At 34.9% G+C, this 21,730-nt stretch overlaps 1 protein-coding gene across 1 annotated transcript; it reads right to left on the bottom strand.

The window, feature by feature from the left end:
* Positions 1–748: 748 nt before the first annotated feature.
* Positions 749–5,116, bottom strand: LOC126798205 (UDP-rhamnose/UDP-galactose transporter 4). The gene is made up of 6 exons (XM_050525095.1): positions 4,953–5,116; positions 4,203–4,386; positions 3,047–3,231; positions 2,755–2,955; positions 2,227–2,388; positions 749–1,332 (listed from the first exon to the last, which is right to left on the bottom strand). The coding sequence occupies exons 2-6, from the start codon at positions 4,327–4,329 to the stop codon at positions 1,012–1,014; spliced, it is 996 nt and encodes a 331-aa protein (XP_050381052.1). The 5' UTR covers positions 4,330–4,386; positions 4,953–5,116; the 3' UTR covers positions 749–1,011.
* Positions 5,117–21,730: the final 16,614 nt, after the last annotated feature.

Here is a 21,730-nt window from a genome sequence, read left to right on the forward strand (position 1 = left end):
TCTCCGCCCCCAACCGCTGCTTCCTCTCACTACCACCGCCTTCCCTGCCCTCATCGTCAAATCCTCCGTTGCCGATCTAATCCGCCGGCTCTTCCTTCCCCCGGCCTCCAATCCATCGTCCCGGCCCGGCTCACATTCGTAAACCCGACGACCAATTCAAACCTCGGAGAGGCTCAATCGTTTTCTCCTGCCGCCTGTTAGCTGACTTAGCTCCTGTGATCCTAGCCAACTCCAGAGCCGACGACTCCGTCCCATTCGAGATATCAGTGGAGAACGCACTCAAGCTCATAGACATTGCCAACACAACGTCGTTAGATGAGATTCTTCGTGCCAACAGAAACATCGTCGCCAGACCAGGAGCAGGTCTCATCTCCGCCTAAGACACCTCCTCCTCCTCCTCCTCCTCCTCCTTCTCCGCCCTCCTTTCCCGGTCCCCACTTCCAACTACGCTCCTCCACCTCCATCGTCTAAATTTTTTTTTTAATATCAATTCAAGGAAGAATGAAATGAAATCCAACTTGTCTCTGGTTCTCCAAACATCTAGTAAGATTGGAATTCTCTAAATCCAATCTGTTCCCAATCTAATCCAAGTCAGTGTTGGATACTAATCCAATCCAGTCTGGTCTGCCAAACACGGCCAAAGAGTACAACTAATTAAAGGTGATGCCAAACCAGAAAATGGAGTAGGATCTCACTATACCTAGAAAAGTTCATACAAGCAAATAGGGTGGGAATGGAGGACAGATGGTCTCTGAAATTAATTTTATAATAAGTTAATGTAAAAAATTATAGTGGTACAAGGTAACTTTTACACCCACGCAACTTATCTTTCACTTTGGTAAACTCAAGAATACAAATATCAAATATGGTGAAAAAAAAAAGAAAAAGGAAGAGTATAAAAATTGAGGGATTTGCCTTGTAGATGTGAACAAGCTCCTTAAATCAGCTGACCTAATATGCTCTATTCCATTCAATATTCTCCCACTATTGGCACAGCCTTTTACTGAAATTCTATACCTTGTCATCCACTTCAGAGGACTCTGATACAGCGCCTTTCTTCTGGGATTTGCTTGGAGCGGAACGACGCTCTTTGCCTCCTGGTTTGGATGAGGCATTGCCATACCATATCATTCCCATGATTGCAATGAACATACCTAACACTACTTGGTGATTGAGACCCTCTTTCCCAAAGAATATGAATCCTAAGATCAAGACTAGAATCGTCTTCATATGACCCAGGACTTGGAATGACACAGCAGTAAATCGGCCGATGCATATGAACTGGCTGAGGTTGGTTCCTACCGCAATGGTGCAAGATAGGAGAATCAATGACTGCAGAAACCAATATTAACCCAAATTAATAAACATGCCACAAGTTACAGGTAGCTGTACATGAATTAATGCTCAAAGACATACATGTTTACAGCTTTCTATGTTGTAGAGCTATCCTATCTTGTATGATGTATGATGAACAAAACAAAACCCCCAAAGGAATAAGAAATGTTGCACGTTGTTCTCTCAAAGGAGAAACATACATCAATAAATGAAGGTTTGTAATAGAAAGAATCTTATTCCACATTGTTATCTCAAAGGAGAAACATACATCAATAAATGAAGGTTTGTAATAGAAAGGTTTTTATCAAGATTGTGAAAGGTAACTATGATAATGATTCATGCACTATCGGTGGCTTAAAGTGGCAAATGGTTTGGTGCACTTATACGGATTGGTTCCTAATGATTGATACAAATCAGATATATGCAGGATAATTTTCTTTCCTAATAAATGATAATGCCAACACTAAGTCACCACAAATTCTCATGGAATTTGCCAAGAACAGAGTTTTAGGTTCACCAGATTAGAGCTGCCCATTGTCCATTATAGACAGAAAATATCATGAAGTATAGCATTACAAATCAAAGCAATATATTATCTAGCAAATAGAATCATCTAGATATATGGAGATGCAAATTTCTCAGGGAATGCAATGAATCTAAATAGGCAAGTTGATTAGACCAGCATTATTAGCAAGGTATATGCTTAGAAACATATGAGGGAAACACACACAAAAAAAGGAATTAAATTTAACAAAATATGCAAATAGCATCAGAATTGAACGCATACTGCTGAGTATTGACAGACATACACATGTAGAGGCTCTGAGAGTACCCGTATATATGTGAAGGCATGCAATGTAACAATAATGCAATTATCATATTTGAACTCACCACTGATACAAAATGATAGTCATAAGCATAAACTGTTTTTCCTGTCAACCAGTAGTCCACGAAGGGGCCTAATATCAGCAAAGATGCAGCCTGTACTGGGGCAGTATGTCCCAACAGATTGAAAGAACTAAGAGAGTACTTCCGTTGAAGATGGTGCACATACTGCAGAAACATAGATATTGAAAATGTCAAGCAAATGTAGGGGCTTGGAGTCAACAAACATGAGTCAAGTCAATCTGATATTACATATTGAGAACAGAATTAACGACTGGCCCTGATATACATATAACCAGGCCCAACCACTTTTTCAAGGATGCCTATTGTATTGCAGTTAGCGGGTTGAAGGATGTTAACATTTATAATGTCAAAACAAGTTAGAAAAAAATATATATACAAATATGGAACTCCAGCAAGATTGAAACTTGATCTGTGCAGTCCTAGGAGGCCAGGTGTAACTCTTAAGGACTCCCAACCATTCCATTCTCAAGCAGTACATATGATCATGAATCAAGTTTACGAGCTACTTACATACTGTTGTAGGGCAGTGCTCCAAACTGCCACTGAAGCAGCTATAAAACCCTTGGCATTAACACTCACATCAGTAACAGTACAAACTGCAACCCCAAGGAGAACCAATGTTATGCTAAGCTTCGTATCCCTTGAGTATCGCACCTTGTCCAATACAACCTCTAGAAAACATGATACTGGGATCATAGTCAATTTCGCGATCTGAAATATATTATGGAAATAAAACATGAAAATTATTAGTACATGAGAAAATCAGAATAAGTATGTGCAGTACAAGTTTATGAGCGCACACCTGATAGAATCCAACAGAGTTCCACATTAAGCTCACATTCATCCCAACTATGGAGAAATTAGCAAATAAAACAAACTTCAAAAGCTCTGGCAGTGGTAACTGGGAAGGCTGGATGTACCCCAGCCACTTAAGTACAAGTGTCAATAAGGTTGTTGTGGCAAAATGCAGACCCGTTAATGTCGTGGCTGCAGTATATAGAGAACATGTCAGGATGTAAGAAAATCTTTAGGAAATGCGTTCCTAAATAAATTTCTGTTTCTTTTGAATCAGCACTTTTTTCAGACTATGAATCATGACAACAGTTGAAGGCGTTCATCTGTATAACACATAGATATGTACCCCAGATTATCCCATATTACTCCTCGCCAGGCATTCATGAGACTAATTTTTTTTCTTTCCACAAATAAATGGTGGACTTTTTCTATTGAGGATAGGAAATCTAGTGTATAGATAGCAACTAGTACATAATCCGATCTCTTTCTAGCTCTCAGTTTACATTTATATCATATAAATTAACCTAACAAGTTACGCATATGATGCAAAAACTCAAATAGAAATGTTCGCTGGTAAACTACTATTTGGAGACTTATATGTTATCAGCATAACTGTTAGATAATATATCATTCTGCTCAGTGCCCATCTATGTTTAAGTCCGTACATTAGATTTGGTCCTTTCACTGTGAAAGTAGTGTGCAGAGCCCTTCTTATATGTCATTTGATAAGGCACAACCTCTCACTAGTCTAATTTAAGCAAGGCATATGACAACTATAAATTTATGCAAAGTCAAATTCAAGTTACCAACTCAACTGTTCTTGAAATTTATCTCTCCATTACTGGATTTCATGAGTTGCGTCCTTACAAATATTAAACTGCTACTCAAATAATAAGGAAATGTATAGAGTGATTGGACTGTTTCATGCCATATTCACATTTTCTTCCGAAGTTTCCCTAATTATCCCCCTTACTCAATGGTTTGTACAAGTAATATATCATTGAGACAATTATGGCTCTGGTATCACCATACTTTACATGTACTTGGGGAAAGAGAATGCATAACTACATTTTACACAGCATCCAAGGACGAAAAGTTTCAAGACCAAAAGCAATTAGATCGGCAATAAAATGAACAAGATCACGCAGAACAGATAAACATACCGAAACTGAAACCATGCCTGGCCATCAACGATTTATTGACAATAATGATTCCAACAGATGTGACCACATTGAACAACCATGATGCTGCGTCAAGAGTCGCCTTCCGATCACCTTTGCCGGCACTCATCTTCAACGAATATCACCCAACTGATCCCTAGAAGGATAGAATTCCTCACCGCCCAGTCTTCACAAACAAAGCACACAAAACTATCAGTCACCACTAGTTCCATCCATAAAACCACAACAAAAATCAAAATCAAACAAAAAGCATTCTCATTTCCAGAATGATCAAGCTAAATCAGAGCAACAACAGTTTCCAAAAACTAATCGGCAACACAAATCAACAGTGTCACACTTCAAAACAAACCACAGAGCCAAAGAGTCATAAACAACACTAAATTAGTTAAATAAATAAAAACTAACAAGCTGATCTCAGATTTGAAACGCAATTCCGTTAATCAAGCACCAGAGCTACTCTGCCACACAGAAACCACTGCCTAATTCATCTCCAGGGTCAAATTGATCCAAATCACAGCCACTCCCGACTAGATCCACCACAAAACCAACATCAAATCAAAATCAAACACTCGATGCAACTCAAAAGCACCAATCCAAACACTCTGGGAGAATCAGAAGCCGGAAATCCAAACTCTGCATCTCCGGCATCTGATTTTCCCGGCAAAATGTGCTACAGCTAAAAACAGAGAAGGCGCGATGAAGCTGAAGACAGAGAAAGAGCAGAGAACGAACCTTCAGAGACGAATAAGATGGAGAAAGGAGGAGAGAATGGGCCTGGGAAATCGCGGTGGTTATAAGGAGAGAACGTCGTGAATTGTGGAGTTGGAGAGCGCCGTCCTCGCCATTAATGGACAGATAGAGAGACGTAAACTGTGAGAGAAAGTGAATGAACAAACTGTTTCTCCACGTTTTTCTTCTTCTTTTCATCTTTCATTTTTTGGGTTTTTATTTTAAACTAGAAACTGGGAAGTTTACAATTTTGAGAAGTGGGTGTTTAAAATTTGAGAAAATATTATATTTTAATTAAATTATATAAGTTTTGACCATAGTATTCTGAATTTGTCTACGGTGGAATACTCTATTATATGGAGCTAAAAAATTTTCATCATTTAAATTTAAATTCTCACAATCTAATAGTCATCATTACATTTTGAAGTCAATTTTTTAATTAAATTTTTTTATATCAACACTATTTAGTGTTTCCATATAATGGATCACTCCATAGTAGAATTTTCCTAATATTCTTGACAATTTATTTGTGAGTGGAAGTAATATGCGGACAAATTGAAGTTCACAATTGAGTGATTTTTGAAGAGCTATGGTTTTATGGTAATAGAGATATGTGATCTGATTTAAAGAGATAAGAGGGCATTATTGGATTATAATTTTGGTTATTTTGAACTCCAAACTGGAAATACCACGTGGTTAATATGAATTTTTGGGGGAAATACACATGCATTAGGGGCGTTGTGTTGGGTTGGAATTAGATGAGTCATGGTGTTTTTGAGGGGGAGGGGGCATCCACAATGCTCATTTTATATTATTTTTTGTGTTACGGACTTACGGTGTATGGTGGAATTGTAACTTTTAGTGTTGAACTGGTGATTGTCTTTTGAAAGAGTGTTATTAAGTAGGTTGGATAGGACTAGGTTACGCTCACGGAGGCTGATGGCGCAATTGTTTGATTGATATGCTCGCCGTATTGGATGATTTCGTCTGAGTTATCTTTTATGTGATGTTCTTTTCGTATTGGTCTCTCGCTTTTTTTTTATATGGATTGCGAATTATGGACTAGTTGATTTAACGATCAATATATGCAGCATTCACATGATTAATTACAATAATCTGAAAGTTCGATATCTCGTGACCTCAGTGTTATTTTTCATAATAATGGAAATGATATAGTCTACTTGATAATTCTTTGACGTACGTAGGTGAGACTTTATCTTAAACCATATAAAATAGTATCCAATACTACTCTACCCTCCTAGAAAATTATTATTCGGCAAGATATGAATGTTTATACTAGTTTGATCATTATGTATTTGATTATTACAGAGTTATAAAATCTTAATGTATTTAAGATGGTGCTTCTTGCTTTGTTTGTGCCAAAAAGTCATTTCTTGTTCTTTTCTCTATGGTTCATGTACTGATTGGAATGGGTTTGGTGAGCCCCCAATTTTGCATTCATGATGTGCCGACTTCAACCTCCTAATTATATGCTTCTTCTTATGCTCCAAGATTCTAAAGTTTGGTGCCCTCATTTTGTCTCCTAAAGTCTTAATATTACTTGGAATTGCCTAACAAACCACTGTCCACTGATCCATCGAGTCTAGTTTGATCTAGCTCATCAACATAACGTTCATTATTGACTTCAGCAGTTTGATGATCCATTTGTTTCTCTTATAAGATACCCTTACTAAAGCTCAAGCTTAATTTGAATCCTATACATTATTTTAGTGAATCTTTACATCCCCTCAAGTTATTACTTATTTTGGTTCGAAATTGTGTAGCTTCTTATAGTCACCCTTAAGTAAGAGACTCTCTTACACTTTGTGGTCAGCTTTTGTGGCTTTGTGAAATGTAATGTGACCAAGATGGAGATATGACACTCTTGCTTTGAGAACTTGTGAGTTTTTGGTCATTTTGGTTTTAAAAAAGTTTTAAGGAGATTTAGAATTACACCCAATTTTCACGATATGTTTTAAATAAAACCTATTAAATATACTTTTTCGGTAGACATCTAAAATGTGTCAATTATGATATATTTTATGTCTTATTTTTCATGAAATTTACAAAATGCCACCATTTAATATTTATAACATAAGATAATAAATAAGCTTAATTGACGTTATATCTTAAATACCATGATTAGGGGGGGGTGGGTTTGTAATGCTGACAAATTTTATGTCTCAATCAATTTAATTATTATTGCTAGAATCATGGATTGTTTCCTATAATTTGTTGTAAAGTCAGGTGCTAAGGAATTTATTTTCTATATATAAGGTAGAATCATAACTTAGCCTCAAATAATTAGAGTATTATTTCTAGTTGACTTGAGTTTCAAATACTCTGGTATATAGGAAGTTTATCTAATGAATATTTTCATATAACACCTCTGTATTAGACTCTAATTTTTATTATACCTCGTCATTAGGTTTTCTATTACATTATACCTACTACTACAAATATAGCCTTTCATGACATAAATTTTATGACGTTTTAATAAAAATGTATTAAAACGTCATTACATATTGTTTTCATGACGTTGAAAAAGGCAAACGTCATGGATTTAAATTTTTGCTTAACTTTATAATGTTTATTAAATGTCATTATAAATATTAGTTTTTAATGATGTTTTATGGATAGTCATTAAAAGTATGACATTTTTTTAAACGTCATAGAAAATGTTTTTATGATATTTGTTAGCTGTCATAAGAACTATTCTCGTGACGTTTATCAACCGTCATGCAAATAGTATGTTATGGCATTTTACAAGTGTCCCAAACTCTAACATGAGCCACAACAATTATAAAACTGTGATTAAAAAATTTAATCAAAAAGTTAAAATACCGCGCCCAAAAATTTTATTGTCCGAATTATATTTTCTTTTTTTCGTTTTTGTCTTCTCTTCTTTAGAAATAGACCTTATTTAAATTATTAAATATATATATATATATATATATATATTAACCAAACCAAGTTCAAGTCGTCTTCAACTCGATCTACAATCACATCCCATTCTTCCCCTCCTCTGTACCCAATTATCATTTTAAGAAACCCTAAATCCCAATTTCCTCTCTCCTTCCTTCTCAAAGCACACCTCTCCCTTTCTCTCTCTTCCTCCACGGCAGCTCCTCCATCCTTCTTCTCTATTCGACTCCTAGAACCCTCTTTTATGGGCACCAACTCATATCACCACCACCACCGTTCGATATAGCTTTTTCTTTCAACCAAAACTAGCCAAAAATCGAAGGCCTATGGCAACTCATGTAGCCTTCGCCTCTGGCGATCTCTCATGTGGCATTACTTTCGTCACACATCCATGAATATGGACGACCCAGAAGCTTAGGTATCAATCGAGGCTAAGAGATCGAGCCACCACTGACGGAGCTTCAAGCTCTCTGTGCCATTCGATCTCCAAGTTCTTGCAACAATTCGACTTCTTCACCACCAAATTCAAAGTAAGACGCCTTTAATCACTCGAATCTCTTAACTCGCCTTGGATTTTAGGAATCAGCGTTGCAGCTCCTGAGCTCCTTCACTAGCTCCACCACCCAAGGCTGCTAGGGTTGTAAAACTAGCCTATTAGTAAGTTGTACGTCATCTCGAATCTACTTGATTTGTTGTTATTCTTTGGGTTATTGTCTGTAATGTTTGTGGAAGTTATTGTTTTCTATCCATCAAGAAAGAAAGTTCAAGTTTTGTTCACTCATGTTTGATTTGGTTTTGGGATATGTAACTGATTACAATGGTAGAATTATAGTAATGAGAGTTCATTAGATCCTAGAATTGGCTTTGTTGTGAGACAGTTGGTGATTCTTTCTGATCGAACATTATATGGCTTCAACATTGTATTCTCTGATTTCACATAGTGCGAGTCTTTAGTACTAGAGTACCAGACTTACTCCTTATATTTGTTAGACTGTTATCATGAAAATAATTGTTTTCTTATCTAAATGAGAATAATCACTTAGTGATCAGATTTATTATTACATTTCATTCTTCAAACAATTGGACTAGTTTTTCCAGTTCTCAATCCATAATTTCTCAATAACTGTTTGAAATGTGATTGTAAATTAGTAAGTTGTAATGTGGCTTGTAGTGACTTTGAGATATCAAATTCAGTGTTGAGAATTTTCTTCTATGCCTATAGAGCTTCTCAACCGCATGAGAGTGGTTTTTGTTGATATTAATCCTTTTCTTTTATTCTATTCTTGTTGTTCTCGACGCATATTGCTTCTCTCTCGTCCTTTGATAGACTGCACTCATCAAATGTATATAATTTCATGTATATGTTGCTTCTGGGCTTGTAATACCTTTTCAGATTTACTGATTTAGGGTTTCATAGATTATATAACATATCTGTATCATAGATTTTGATGTTTCTATTGACATTTCTTGATTTTAAATATTTTTATCTAGGGTTTTTGAATAATCTTTGATTCAAACTATTTTTGTATAATATGGAAATTAACAATATGGCATATGGGTCATTTTGTTGGGTCTCTTTGGGTGTAAATCTCTTCATTCTTCACAATATGAAGGTAGTGTTATTGGTATTTCTATTTCATTGGAATGCCTGTGTTTTTGATATTTTTGTGTGTTTTTTCCTTTTGTTTGTTAGCTTGGTGGACTCTGTTTGTTATCCTAGTTTTTTCTTTTTAAATGAAAGTTGTCCCTCCCTTTAGTCCTTAGTTTTATGTTTATTTGTTCACAGTGGCTGCTTCATTGATGCGAATGCATTTGTAGACCGGTTGGCCATGTTCTCTGTTTCAATGTTTGGAGGCAGTGACATTATTGATAAGGTTGAGCTGCTACTTTATTCCTCTTTCTATAATAAGTGTTAGACTAGGGATGTATGAGTTGAAATAGAAAAAATCGACATATGAGAGTCTTATTTTCTCTATAGAATACATGTTTGTACAAAGTCATAGTGGTGGTCTATTGTATTGATTTTTAGTTGGTTTTGTGGAACTTAATCTAATGGGTGGCTTTGTTAATTTTCAGGGAAAGTCTTTTTTATGACGCTTTCCTAACGACATCCCAAACGTTTTATGTAGTAGTGACCTATGATTGCCATATATATATATATATGTATATAGTCTCTATCCAGAGTGAAGCTTCACTCTGAAATTACAGAGTGAAGTTCCAATTTTGACATACTTTTTGGTCAATTTTTTTCACCATAAGCGATTCAATATTTAGGTATGTTATTCAAAATCATCTCTACAAAGTTTCATCCAATTTGACAATGGTTTGAGCTTTCAAAATTGAGATTTACACGAATGGTTCACGTTGAACAGTTTTAATTTGTTCATTGATTTAATCTAATTTCAATACTTTAACGATGTCCGAATTAGGTGAAATTTTGAACAGATGATCTTGAATAGCATACCTAAATATTGTATCACTTATGGTGAAAAAATTTGACCAAAAAATGTGCCAAAATTAGAACTTCACTCTGTAATTTCAGAGTGAATGTTCACTATGGATAGGGACTGCGTATATATATATATATATATATATATATATATATATATATATACGCAGTCCTACTCATCGGGGCCTGGCACTTGCCCCGACGGCCGAGTGTAGTTCACGCGCTTAAGCGCCATCCATTTTCGGGGCTAGTTGATTCGGCAGGTGATTTGTTACACACTCCTTAGTGGATTTCGACTTCCATGACCACCGTCCTGCTGTCTTAATCGACTAACACCCTTTGTGGGTTCTAGGTTAGCGCGTAGTTGGGCACCGTAACCCGGTATACGCAGTCCCTATCCAGAGTGAACCTTCACTCTGAAATTACAGAGTGAAGTTCTAATTTTGGCACATTTTTCGGTCAAATGTTTTCACCATAAGTGATTCAATATTTAGGTATGCTATTCAAGATCATCTGTACAAAATTTCATCTAATTCGGACATCGTTAAAGTATTGAAATTAGATTAAATCAATGAACAAATTAAAACTGTTCAACGTGAACCGTTCGTGTAAATCTCGATCTTAAAAGCTCAAACCATTGTTAAATTGGATGAAAATTTGTACAAATGATCTTCAATAGCATACCTAAATATTGAATCACTTATGGTGAAAAAAATTGACCGAAAAATGTGTCAAAATTAGAATTTCACTATAAAATTTCAGAGTGAAGGTTCAATATATATAATTAATCTCTGATTTTTAAACTTCTTAGTCCCCAGGTGGAGGCTCTGCCTCCTAAGCGTGGATCCTAAGTCGATCTATTTATTAACACTTCTCAATCCCCGATTGGAAGGCCTAGCCTCCTAGAATGGTCCTTGAGTTGAATCTTTAAAATCCTCTATTTATTGTGTTACTTGCTTGTATTTCTGTTTCTATTCTTAAAATTTTAGGAATTTACTTCTATTTACTAGGTTTCTGGGTTTCCTTCTTCTCCAACCAAACAGTAAGTTTCCCAGGTCCAAACACTAAGTCCCGAGTGAGGCATGAGCGGATGCGGCATGAGCGGAACCGAGAAGAGTGTTACCCTTAGGTCTAAGTATTCTGAAGTCAATTCACTACCTTTTTAAGTCTAGTACCAGATCTCTTCCATCTAACATAATGAGCAGACTTTTTAGATCCAATTCCTCTCTTCTCTCCCTCTCTGGACAATCCGAGAGCTTCTTCATTGTAATAGTTCTTATATATATATATATTACAATGTTTTATTGATTGTTACTAGGTGACCATAATATTACAGAAGGTTTAATACAACAGAATGGAAACTAAAGATTACTGACTTAATAAGAACTTATGCATGAATTAAAAGAACTATTACAATGAAGAAGCTCTCGGATTGTCCAGAGAGGGAGAGAAGAGAGGAATTGGAAAATTCCGGGGTGATTCTAATGAAGGAGAGGACCTCCTTATATAGGAGAACGAATCTGCTTTTACTGTTGACTTTGACTGTTGCTGAATAGTGGACTGTCTGACATGTGATTGAATAGTAAAAAGTCACTGTTCATGAATAGTATTCTGTCGAGTGACTGTAGCTTCGGTGGAAAAGCTTATTTTGACTTTTGCTTAGATCTTTGACTTGGGCTTGAATCTTGACTGGGTTTGCTAATGCTGGATTATCTATAGTTCGTATGGGTCTTGACTATCTTGGTAATCAGCCCATCTGGTTGGTTGACTCGGGGCGGCTTCACTATGGGCTTCTGATGATGAGGAGCAATTATCTTCATTATCTTCAGTTTCTGAAAGATTAGTAGCCTGTTGTGATAAAGTGACTGCTTGTTGCATAAGTTTTTCAGCCATTTTTTGTAGCTCTGATGCTGTGGTGGAGGTTGATTTTGAAGATGTGGACTTTTTTGACTTATTCTTCTGACTGGAAGAGGATGTTGTTTGGGCCGTGCTGGCCTGGCCTGGGCTTATTGCAAACGGCTGATGGGCCAAAATGACTTCTGCAGGGGATGATTTAATTGTGACCTGACCATGTGTTGACTGGAGATTGACCGGAGCTGTTTTAACTGTAACTTGTCCGGGAGGATTGTCTGCAAATTCTTTTTCAAACTGGGTGAGGATTCTGTCAGTGTTAAACTTGTCCCACCATTTAACTAGATAGTTTCTGGAAATACAAATTTCATTGTGAAGATCGTAATTCCATTTTAAGATCCAAGGGATTTTGTATTTTGATATGAACATGAGTGTTGGATCAAAGTTTTCTTCATAAGTAGTATGGGGAACTGAAACTTCAAATTTCTTTACTGCTGATTGTAGGACAGGAGGAAGAATATCATTAGAGGCACCATGGTACTCCCACCATTCACCGAACCATAAAGGGAACTGGCGGATGAACCTACTGTCAAAATTGATAAACCAAGAGTGACTGAAATCTTGTTTTTGATGGAGGAAAATTTTATTCCAGGCATCAATATAATCGTGATAAGTACATTCGAAGGTTGGGTGTTTGGAGAAAGCATCAAAACCCCAATCAGATAATGGGATAACCTTTTTAATATAAAGGGAATGGTACAGAATTTTCTTTGTTGGATCTTGGTTTTCATAAATGGCTTTAATTGATATTGACTCAGAAGTAGTGAGACAATTGTGGTAGAAAGATAATGGTTTACCAGGAGGATAATGGTTGATTGGGCCATAGAAGAGTTTGGCCATGGCAATTGGTGATTTTAACTGTATTAGGGATGGCTCAGCAAAGAAACAAAATTCTCTAGCCCTAAGCTGATAAGGTGATGATTTCGGATGATGAACATACGCCGGGGGAGGTGGAGCTGTTTGGAGTTTGAAAGGGTCATAATCATTGACTAATGCTGACTGGTAATTGGGCTTTGGTTGACTAAGGGTAGTTCCTAGTGGACTATATCTGTTCGTGACTGGTAGAAGGGTATGACCTGTATGAGGAACGAGGCTAAGAGACGAGGATGACTTGGGGTTTTCATCTTTTACTTCATTTTTTACTGGTGATGGTGACTCAAGATTTATTATTTCTTTTCCGGCCCTGTGGGAGCCGGGAGAGTTGAACCGTCGCATGATGAACCCTGCAAAAATTCTCGGGTTAGGAAATCTGGTATATGATTATCACTTCCTTTTATGAATGCAATTTCAAAATCAAAAATACTTAAAATTCCTTGCCATCTGGCAAAAATCTGTTTACTGGCAATATTTTGAACATCTTTCTCTAAGACATCTTTTGCGCTTTTGCAATCAACTCTGACTAAGAATTTTTGATTTAGTAAATCATCTTGAAATTTACTGATACATAAGACAATAGATAAAATTTCTTTTTTTATCGTACTATAATTAGATTGGGCCGGGTTCCAGGCTCCGGAATGGAAACGGACAATTTGTTCAGGATGGGTAGGAGAAATTCGTTGTTTAAGTATACCACCATATCCTATGTCTGAAGCGTCAGTTTCAACTATTTTAAAAGCTTCTGGAAGGGGAATTCCTAAACACGGCAATGTTTTAACATGACTTTTGATTTCTTTGACTATAGATGTATGAGTAAGGGTCCATGGAGGAGGATTTTTATTTAGCCTGTCAAATAAGGGTTTGCATTTCTTTCGGAGGTTTTGATAAAAATCCGCTATGTAATTTAATGATCCAAGAAATCTTTGTAATTGGGTCTTGTCTAGTATGACATCTGGGAATTTATCTGCAAATTGGATAACTCGGTTAATGGGTTGGATCTGTAAATGGTGGATGTTAAATCCTAGGAATCTAATGTTTGACTGGAATAGCTTTATCTTTGAAGCAGATACTACTAAACCATTGTTTTTTATAATAGAAAAGAATTGGTGTAGATGTTTCCAATGTTGATCAATAGACTGAGAGAAGATTAGGACATCATCGATGTAAACAATTGAAAAATGACTGTAAGGATTAAAAATGTCGTTCATAATATTTTGGAATTCACTGGGAGCATTCTTAAGACCAAATGGCATCACATTCCATTCATAATGGCCGAAAGGAGTAACAAATGCAGTTTTATATTTATCAGCTTCATTGATTTGGATTTGCCAAAATCCTGATTTCATATCAAATTTACTATAAACTGCTGATTTATTTAGTCTATTGATTAAATCTCTTTTGTTGGGAATAGGGTACCTGATCCATTCCAAAACTGTATTTAAAGGTTTATAGTTGATGACCAGACGAGGAGTACCCCTTTCAAGCTCAGCACTTTTTTGAACATAAAAGGCGGCGCATGACCAAGGAGATTTACTAGGTCGAATTATTTTTTTTCTGAGTAATTCATTAATTTCGTTTTTGCAAAACTCCATGATTTCATGGTTCATTTGTATTGGTCTAGCTTTGGTAGGGATATTACTTTCGTTGAATTCTTTTATATAAGGTAATGAAACGATATGTTTTTTCCTATGCCAAAATGCCGTAGGAAGATCAGAACACAGTTCTTTAATTATTTTTTCTTCGAAATTTTTAATTTTACTTTGAAGAGTAGTGTCTTGAAGTTGGTTGTCAATTCTTTTAAAATTAATTTCTTCTTTCAGAAAACTAATTTGTTTATTTTTTGTCTGGATACGATTGATAGTTTTTGTAACTGAATTTTCTTGTAGTGCCTTTAGAGTATGAATTTCAGGATTTGAAAGAAAATTAAATTTGACCGGTTCGTCAAAAGGGTAAGTAATGATCCCATCATAATTAACAAGGAAAGGGTAAATTAAGGTAATGAATGGTAGACCTAAGATGAGCCTATCAGTTAGGTTTTTTACTAGGACAAATGATGTTTTGTAACAAACTTTATTCTGGCAGATATGTGCTCTAGGAATTTCATATTTAATATTCATTTTTGAACCATTTGCTGAACTGAGGGATTCTTTAGATTTTTCAAAATATTTTGAAGGTATTAAACCTTCTTGGATACAATTGAGGTCGGCTCCAGAATCTACAAGGGCTATTGTTGTGAGTTCAAAGTCTTTTATCCTAAGTTGGATAGTAGTATACCATTTTTTTAGTTGAATATGATTAATAACACTAAGAATATTGTGTTCAGAAACTTCTTCATCTTTTGGTATTTTATTTTCTTCATCTAATATTTCATTAACTGGCGGACTTTCTAAGTTAGAAAATGCCTCATTTATTTTAATAATATTTAATTCTTGTTTGATATTTATATTGTCGTCCATAAGCTTAGAATGAGATTGTTGTAAAGTATGAATTTCTATTTTAATGTTCTTAATCTCTTGTTGTAGATCTTGGATGGTGATTTCCTTTTTACTTCTATTGAACCTATCAAAGGTTGAGGTAAGACTGACTTTTGGTGAGGGAGTTTTACTAACATCTTCTTGGGTAATTAATTTTTTTAGTTTTTTGAGGTACTCAGTTTTTAAGTCAGGGTTATCAATTCTAGGAATTAAATCAATTAATAATTCTTGTTGTTCTTCTTGTTTAGAGAGGACATTAATTGTTTTACAACAAGCATCTTTGCAGCCAAAGGTGATTTTTTGAGAGGGGGAAGATCCTTCTTCTGATTCTGAAAAAGAGGATCCTGATAAAGACCTAATATCTTCACTCATGTCATTCTCTGAATCTGTATTTCTTAATTCTAAAACTTTAATCAGATTCTCTTTTTCAACTGGTGTAAGTGTTAATTGGTTTATTGTAGTTTTAACCTGACATTCATTTGCAAAGTGTCCGGTTTTATGACATTTAAAACACTTCGTTTTACTTTTATCAAAAGATCTTTTCTTTGAGTAAGGTTTCCGGTTTTTGTTCCAATTTTTCTTTGGCTTATTTTTTGAATAAAATTTGTCTGGTTCAAAATTTTCTGTTCTTTGGATATAGGGTTTGTGACGACTAGACCTGGAATGATGAATAAATTTATTGGATGACTTTCTCCTTCTAGAGGGAGGTAAAGAAGGTAAACCATACTGTTCACAGAAGTTTCCTAATTCATACTTGGCTATGTTCTTTTCTGATTTTAGTTGGGAATTTAGTTTCATATCAATACACATTTTCATGCCTTCTTTTTGTATAACTGTAATTATATTTCCATAGGTTAAAGAATCATAATTAATAAATCATGTTTCATTACTGAGGACTTGTCTAATTTTGTGTGCAAAGAGTTTGGGAAGACCATTTATGAATTTTTCTTTCCAAAAAGGCTGGTTACTATCATCTCGAAGCATTACTCTGGATATGAAAACATCTTTGTACCATTTAAAATCACTTAAGGTTGGGCATTTTAAGTTACTGAGTTGATCATGAATTCGAGAGGTGATATGACTCGGAGTACCTATAAAATGTTGAATGATTGTATAGAATAAGGTATTTATTGCATCTGAAACCCCCATATTACAACGTTCGTCAAAGATTGGGGTTCCATCTGGTTCACACTGTATTGCATGTTTAATATCGGACCTTGCATCAGCGGTGAGATGTTTTTCCCACCAAGAATGCAGCATTCCGGTGAACCCAGAGGATAGGATATCAATAATTTCTGGTTGTGTGAAGTTGTGATTTGTGATGTAACTATTTGCTGCCATTGACATGTGATGTAATTTATTTAATATCTCTTGTTCTGATAAATTATCAATATTCCATTCATATGTTTTGTCAGAAGACACTGCAAATTGTGTGTTTGGATGAGTGCTTGGTTGGATGTCTATTGGAAGTGGCCTTTCGGTCCAATTTCTTAAATGTTGCCTCTTTGGTCGCATTATTCGATCAATATTTAAAGTTTGGAATGCCTTGTCTAATTGAGAAATTATGGTTGAATCGCTATCAGAAGTGGAATCAAGAGTTTGTTTTGTATTGATTACAGAAATTGTATTAGATGATCTTGGTTCATTTTTTAGGTTTTTTAATAATTTTTCTATTTTTTGGATTGAATTTGTAGGCGCGACAATAGGTTTACTATTGAAATGAATTATTGGAGATTCTGTTTTAGGGCTGGGTAAAATATGAACTTTAGATGTAACATGATCAAGTGTTGTTTCTATTTTGTCTAATTGTTCTCCAATAGTAATTAGGTAATTATTTGTGTAATTATTTTGTTCAATAATCTTTTTAGCATCTGGGTTAAGTTCCTTAACTTTCGCATCATCAGAAGGATTTTTAAAAGGCGAAGCTAAAACTGGGCTTGTTTTATGATTAAAAACTATGGTTTCTGAAGGAGGATGACTAGAGGAAATAGTGTTAGTTTGGGTTGAATTAGGAAGGACAGTTTGCCATTTTGTTTTTGTTAAAGTCTGAATGTTTTTATGTCCATTTAATTGGTCTAGGAAATCAAGAAAGAATATTTCATTTTTTGTTTTTTGCATCAAGTCTTGCCAATCTTTAAATAATTGTTTTCTTTGATTTTCAAAAGGAAATTTCATTCTAAAAAGGTTTCTTCTAAGGATATTTTCTTTAGCTTTCAAATGAGTATCTAATTTAGGATAATCGATTTTGAATGGTTGATTAAGTGTATTTATATGAGGATTTTCTGGAGGAACTACAATAAAATCTGAAGCTGTTGGGGATGTTGGAGAGTTTTGTCTTTCTTCAACAGTTGTATTATTATTATTTTCAGTTTCAGTATAATTTGGGTAGCTGACTTGTTCATTTGTCCTTATACTGTTAATTCTTAAATTCTGAACTTGTTCTTCTAATTCTTTTATTCGAATTTCTCTGATGACATTATCAAGTTCTATGTCACGATCACGGCGAGACGTAGAATCTGCAGTGGTTGAGCCGGCAAATGATTGCCTGGCAGTGGCAAAAGAATGCCTAGAAGAACTTCCTATTTCTTGAATTCTTGGAGTTCTGCTAATTTTTGAATTTTGGAAGTTAATTCTTATAGTTCCATCATTGTATTGACGAATAGAATCTAAATCAGAAAGATTGCGTTGAGTATTTGTTGGTTGATATTCATTGGTAAGAGACCATTCAGCCGGAAGATGAACATCCGACCATCTGATAGTTTGCGGGACAGTGATGTTTGCATTATTTTGACTGCTTTGAATAGTCAAGGTTTGGCTCTTAGGACTTCTATTAATGGCTTGAAAATTCATATTTGTGCCAGTAACTTTGTAATGGATTCGGTAGATTAAAGCAAGTGGTTGGGTTCCTTCAAGGATATTGTATCCTGAGGTTTTAATGTTTAAAGTTAAAGTTTTTAAGATATGAGGGTCACTTAGGCTGATTGAAAAGTCTGGGAAACAATTAAAGTGAACTGGTCCATTAAAAAGACTTGACTCGATTAGACCAAGGGTACTATCAGTGAAGTTGGTAAATCTTGCATCTCTTAGACATAAGAGAATAGAGGCATTAAGACCAAGTCTTGTTAAAGGTTTAATACCAATTTGAACTAAGCCAATATGAAGGAAATGGTGACCATCTTTCTGATGTTTTTTAATTGAATCTGGACTGAGAAGTTGGCAAGTTTCATGTTGTTTACTCAAGGCGTAAACTTGTTCTACTGATTTAATGTGATGTTCTCCTTTAAAGGCTGCAAGATTCCATTTTTTCCTATAAATTTCACTGGTAGGTATTCTGGGTATGTTCCAATCATTAGGGTCAATATTATCATTTGACTGGTATTCGATCTGTTCTTCATTAACAATGTCTGGGATCCTATTCAAGGAGAAACTAGACCCTCGAGAGGAGACTGAATTGGATCTAAAAAGTCTGCTCATTGTGCTAGGTGGAAGGGATCTGGTACTAGACTTAAAATGGTAGAGAATTGACTTCAGGATACTTAGACCTAAGGGTAACACTCTTCTCTGCTCCGCTCATGCCGCATCCGCTCATGCCTCACTTGGGACTTAGTGTTTGGACCTGGAAAACTTACTGTTTGGTTGGAGAAGAAGGAAACCCAGAAACCCATTAAAAAGAAGTAAATTCCTAAAGTCTTAAGAATAGAAGCAGAAAAACAAACAAGTAGCACAATAAATAGAGGATTTAAAGATTCAACTCAAGGACCACTCTAGAAGGCTAGGCCTTCCAATCGGGGATTGAGAAGTGTTAATAAATAGATCGACTTAGGATCCACGCTTAGGAGGCAGAGCCTCCACCTGGGGACTAAGAAGTTTTAAAAAGCAGAGATTGATTACTTACAACTCTTACGGCTCTGATACCAGAGACCACGGAAGCATATATTACAATATATATATCGTTATAATCAACCTTTTATGTAGGTCATTAGGTTTTCTATTTCTTAAGCCCTACTTAATAGGTACATTAATAGTATAAATGGTTGAGATAAATAGATTATCTTAATTAAGATTAAACATGATCATTATAGTATTATACCTAGAAGAAGAAAAATTATCAAAGAATAAAATTATGTAACTTACAATTAGGCACCTTTCGATTAAGTTTATAATCCAATGAGAGTCTCATCGCACACTTTTAAATTAATAATGATGGTAAAACTATAAAACTTAACTAACTTGCATGGTCTGATTGAGGTCCTAAATCCCAACTTTCTAAGCTTCTCGACCACATCATCATTATCAACATACTCTCTTTACATAGAGAACTAACAAATCATCAAGAAAGTCGATCATCTTCTAAATAGGGTGGAAGTCAAGTTTTCAAGATACTCAAAGATGGCATATTCAAGAGAATGAGTTTGCATAAGGAGTAGAGGGCACACGTCAATCACGCCGAAGATATTTACTGCTCAAATTCATTCTACCATAGCCGCATTTTTCATCTCAATAAAAGAAAAGGAAAGGATGAATGAAATCATGGGATTGGGGTTGTCAATTATCGATTTATGTTTCAAAATTGGAATTATTTTTTCTTTAAATCAAACGAAGAGACATTAAGTTCTGTTCTTTTGCTCCTTGTAATTTGGGCAGATGAAAATGATGCAGATTTGTTCTAATCCCACATGCTATTTATTTATTTATTTATTTTCTTTCAATAAGAAAAATAAAATTAATTTAGTTTATTTTTTGTTTTTTTAGGAAAGCTTATAATCCTAACGACATAGAGACAATTAATCATGACCATTGAATATACTTTAAAAGGGCGTAAAATATTGTGTAAAAAAAGCGTGTCTTCTTTTAATCTGGACCCAGAACATAAACATATAAAACAACACGACCCAATATAATTTACAACTACCCACTTAATATTGTAAGGATGGTCGAGCAATCTAGCTAGCATAAACGCCCATGCGTGACGACCCGTTCCCAATTCCCACAAATTCAGAATTATATGCGGCGAGAGAGTAGTTCGGCATCCAACCCGTAAGTCCATAATTAAGCAACTAAGTGTGGAAAACAAATTTGTCTCCCCATCCGTACTTCCCCATCTCCATCCCCACGGACCCCACCCACCCACATATCTAACACATGTTATTTAATCTTAACCACACTAACCATAGTTACTCCATATAATTAATTTTATTATTTTATGATTTTATCTATCTTTTTTAAACAAAATATTAAATCAAATATAATTTTCATTGTTGAAGTAAAAAAGAATCAAAGTCTAATATTTACCAACGCTCAGTTTAGAATTTTATCTCTTTCAAAAAGAGAGTAACAAGCTTCTGAAAAAAAAAATTCAATTCAAGTTTAATTATATATTTTTTGCAAGTTGATCACGTAAACATGGAAAATTTTTAAAGAAAAACATAAAACAAGAACATAAATGGAATGAGTTATTAGAATTTGATATTTTGATTTAAAAAAAATTAAGATAAGATAAGATAAGATTTATAAAATTAATAAGATTAATTATATTGAGTAACATTGGTTAGTGTGATTAATGTTAAATGACATGTGTAAAATAGTTTGATGGATGTGGATGGAGGTGAGGAGCAATCCATTAAGTGTGTGTGTGCTACCGTGTGTTACTGACTTGCTAAACAATTAAACAAACCTAGATATGGCTTGCTATCTCAAGAAAAAAAATTACAAGTTTACAACCGAGTTATAATCAAAATTAACTAGCATCAGCCCACACACAACGTGTGTGAAAAATTCTTTTCTTTTTAGAATTCAACTGAAAATAAGATAACTACTTAATTCATAATTTTGAAAATTATGCAGGAGAGTTATTTGGAATAATTTTTTTCTACTCTGAATTTCTGATATTGACTTTTACTTTTTCGTTCATGAATTATATAATATATTTTTACAATATATATTATATATGATGTAAGAGTGTTAATTTATTTTCACATGCGTTTTTTTGTTTGAAAAATAGAATTTTGATTATAATAGTACTAGCAAGTTCAGAAGTTAAAATTCAGTTTGACACGTGCGAGATGCTTATAAATAACCGTCCAGTTTAGGGCGGCAACTCTCAAAAGGAGCTCAAAAAATTTCCCAAAACTCATTCGCGCCCAACA

This window comes from Argentina anserina, chromosome 1, assembly GCF_933775445.1.
Source record: "Argentina anserina chromosome 1, drPotAnse1.1, whole genome shotgun sequence".
In the NCBI taxonomy this organism is placed as follows: domain Eukaryota; kingdom Viridiplantae; phylum Streptophyta; class Magnoliopsida; order Rosales; family Rosaceae; genus Argentina; species Argentina anserina.

What these genes read in the sequence shown, in the direction of transcription:
- LOC126798205 (XM_050525095.1), bottom strand. Translation starts at nt 4,329, where the DNA reads ATGAGTGCCGGCAAAGGTGATCGGAAGGCGACTCTTGACGCAGCATCA. An exon ending in CAGGCATGGTTTCAGTTTCG is followed by an intron (nt 3,232 to 4,202) that starts GTATGTTTATCT and finishes TATATACTGCAG; the next exon opens with CCACGACATTAACGGGTCTG. An exon ending in GCACTGCCCTACAACAGTAT is followed by an intron (nt 2,389 to 2,754) that starts GTAAGTAGCTCG and finishes ATGTTTCTGCAG; the next exon opens with TATGTGCACCATCTTCAACG.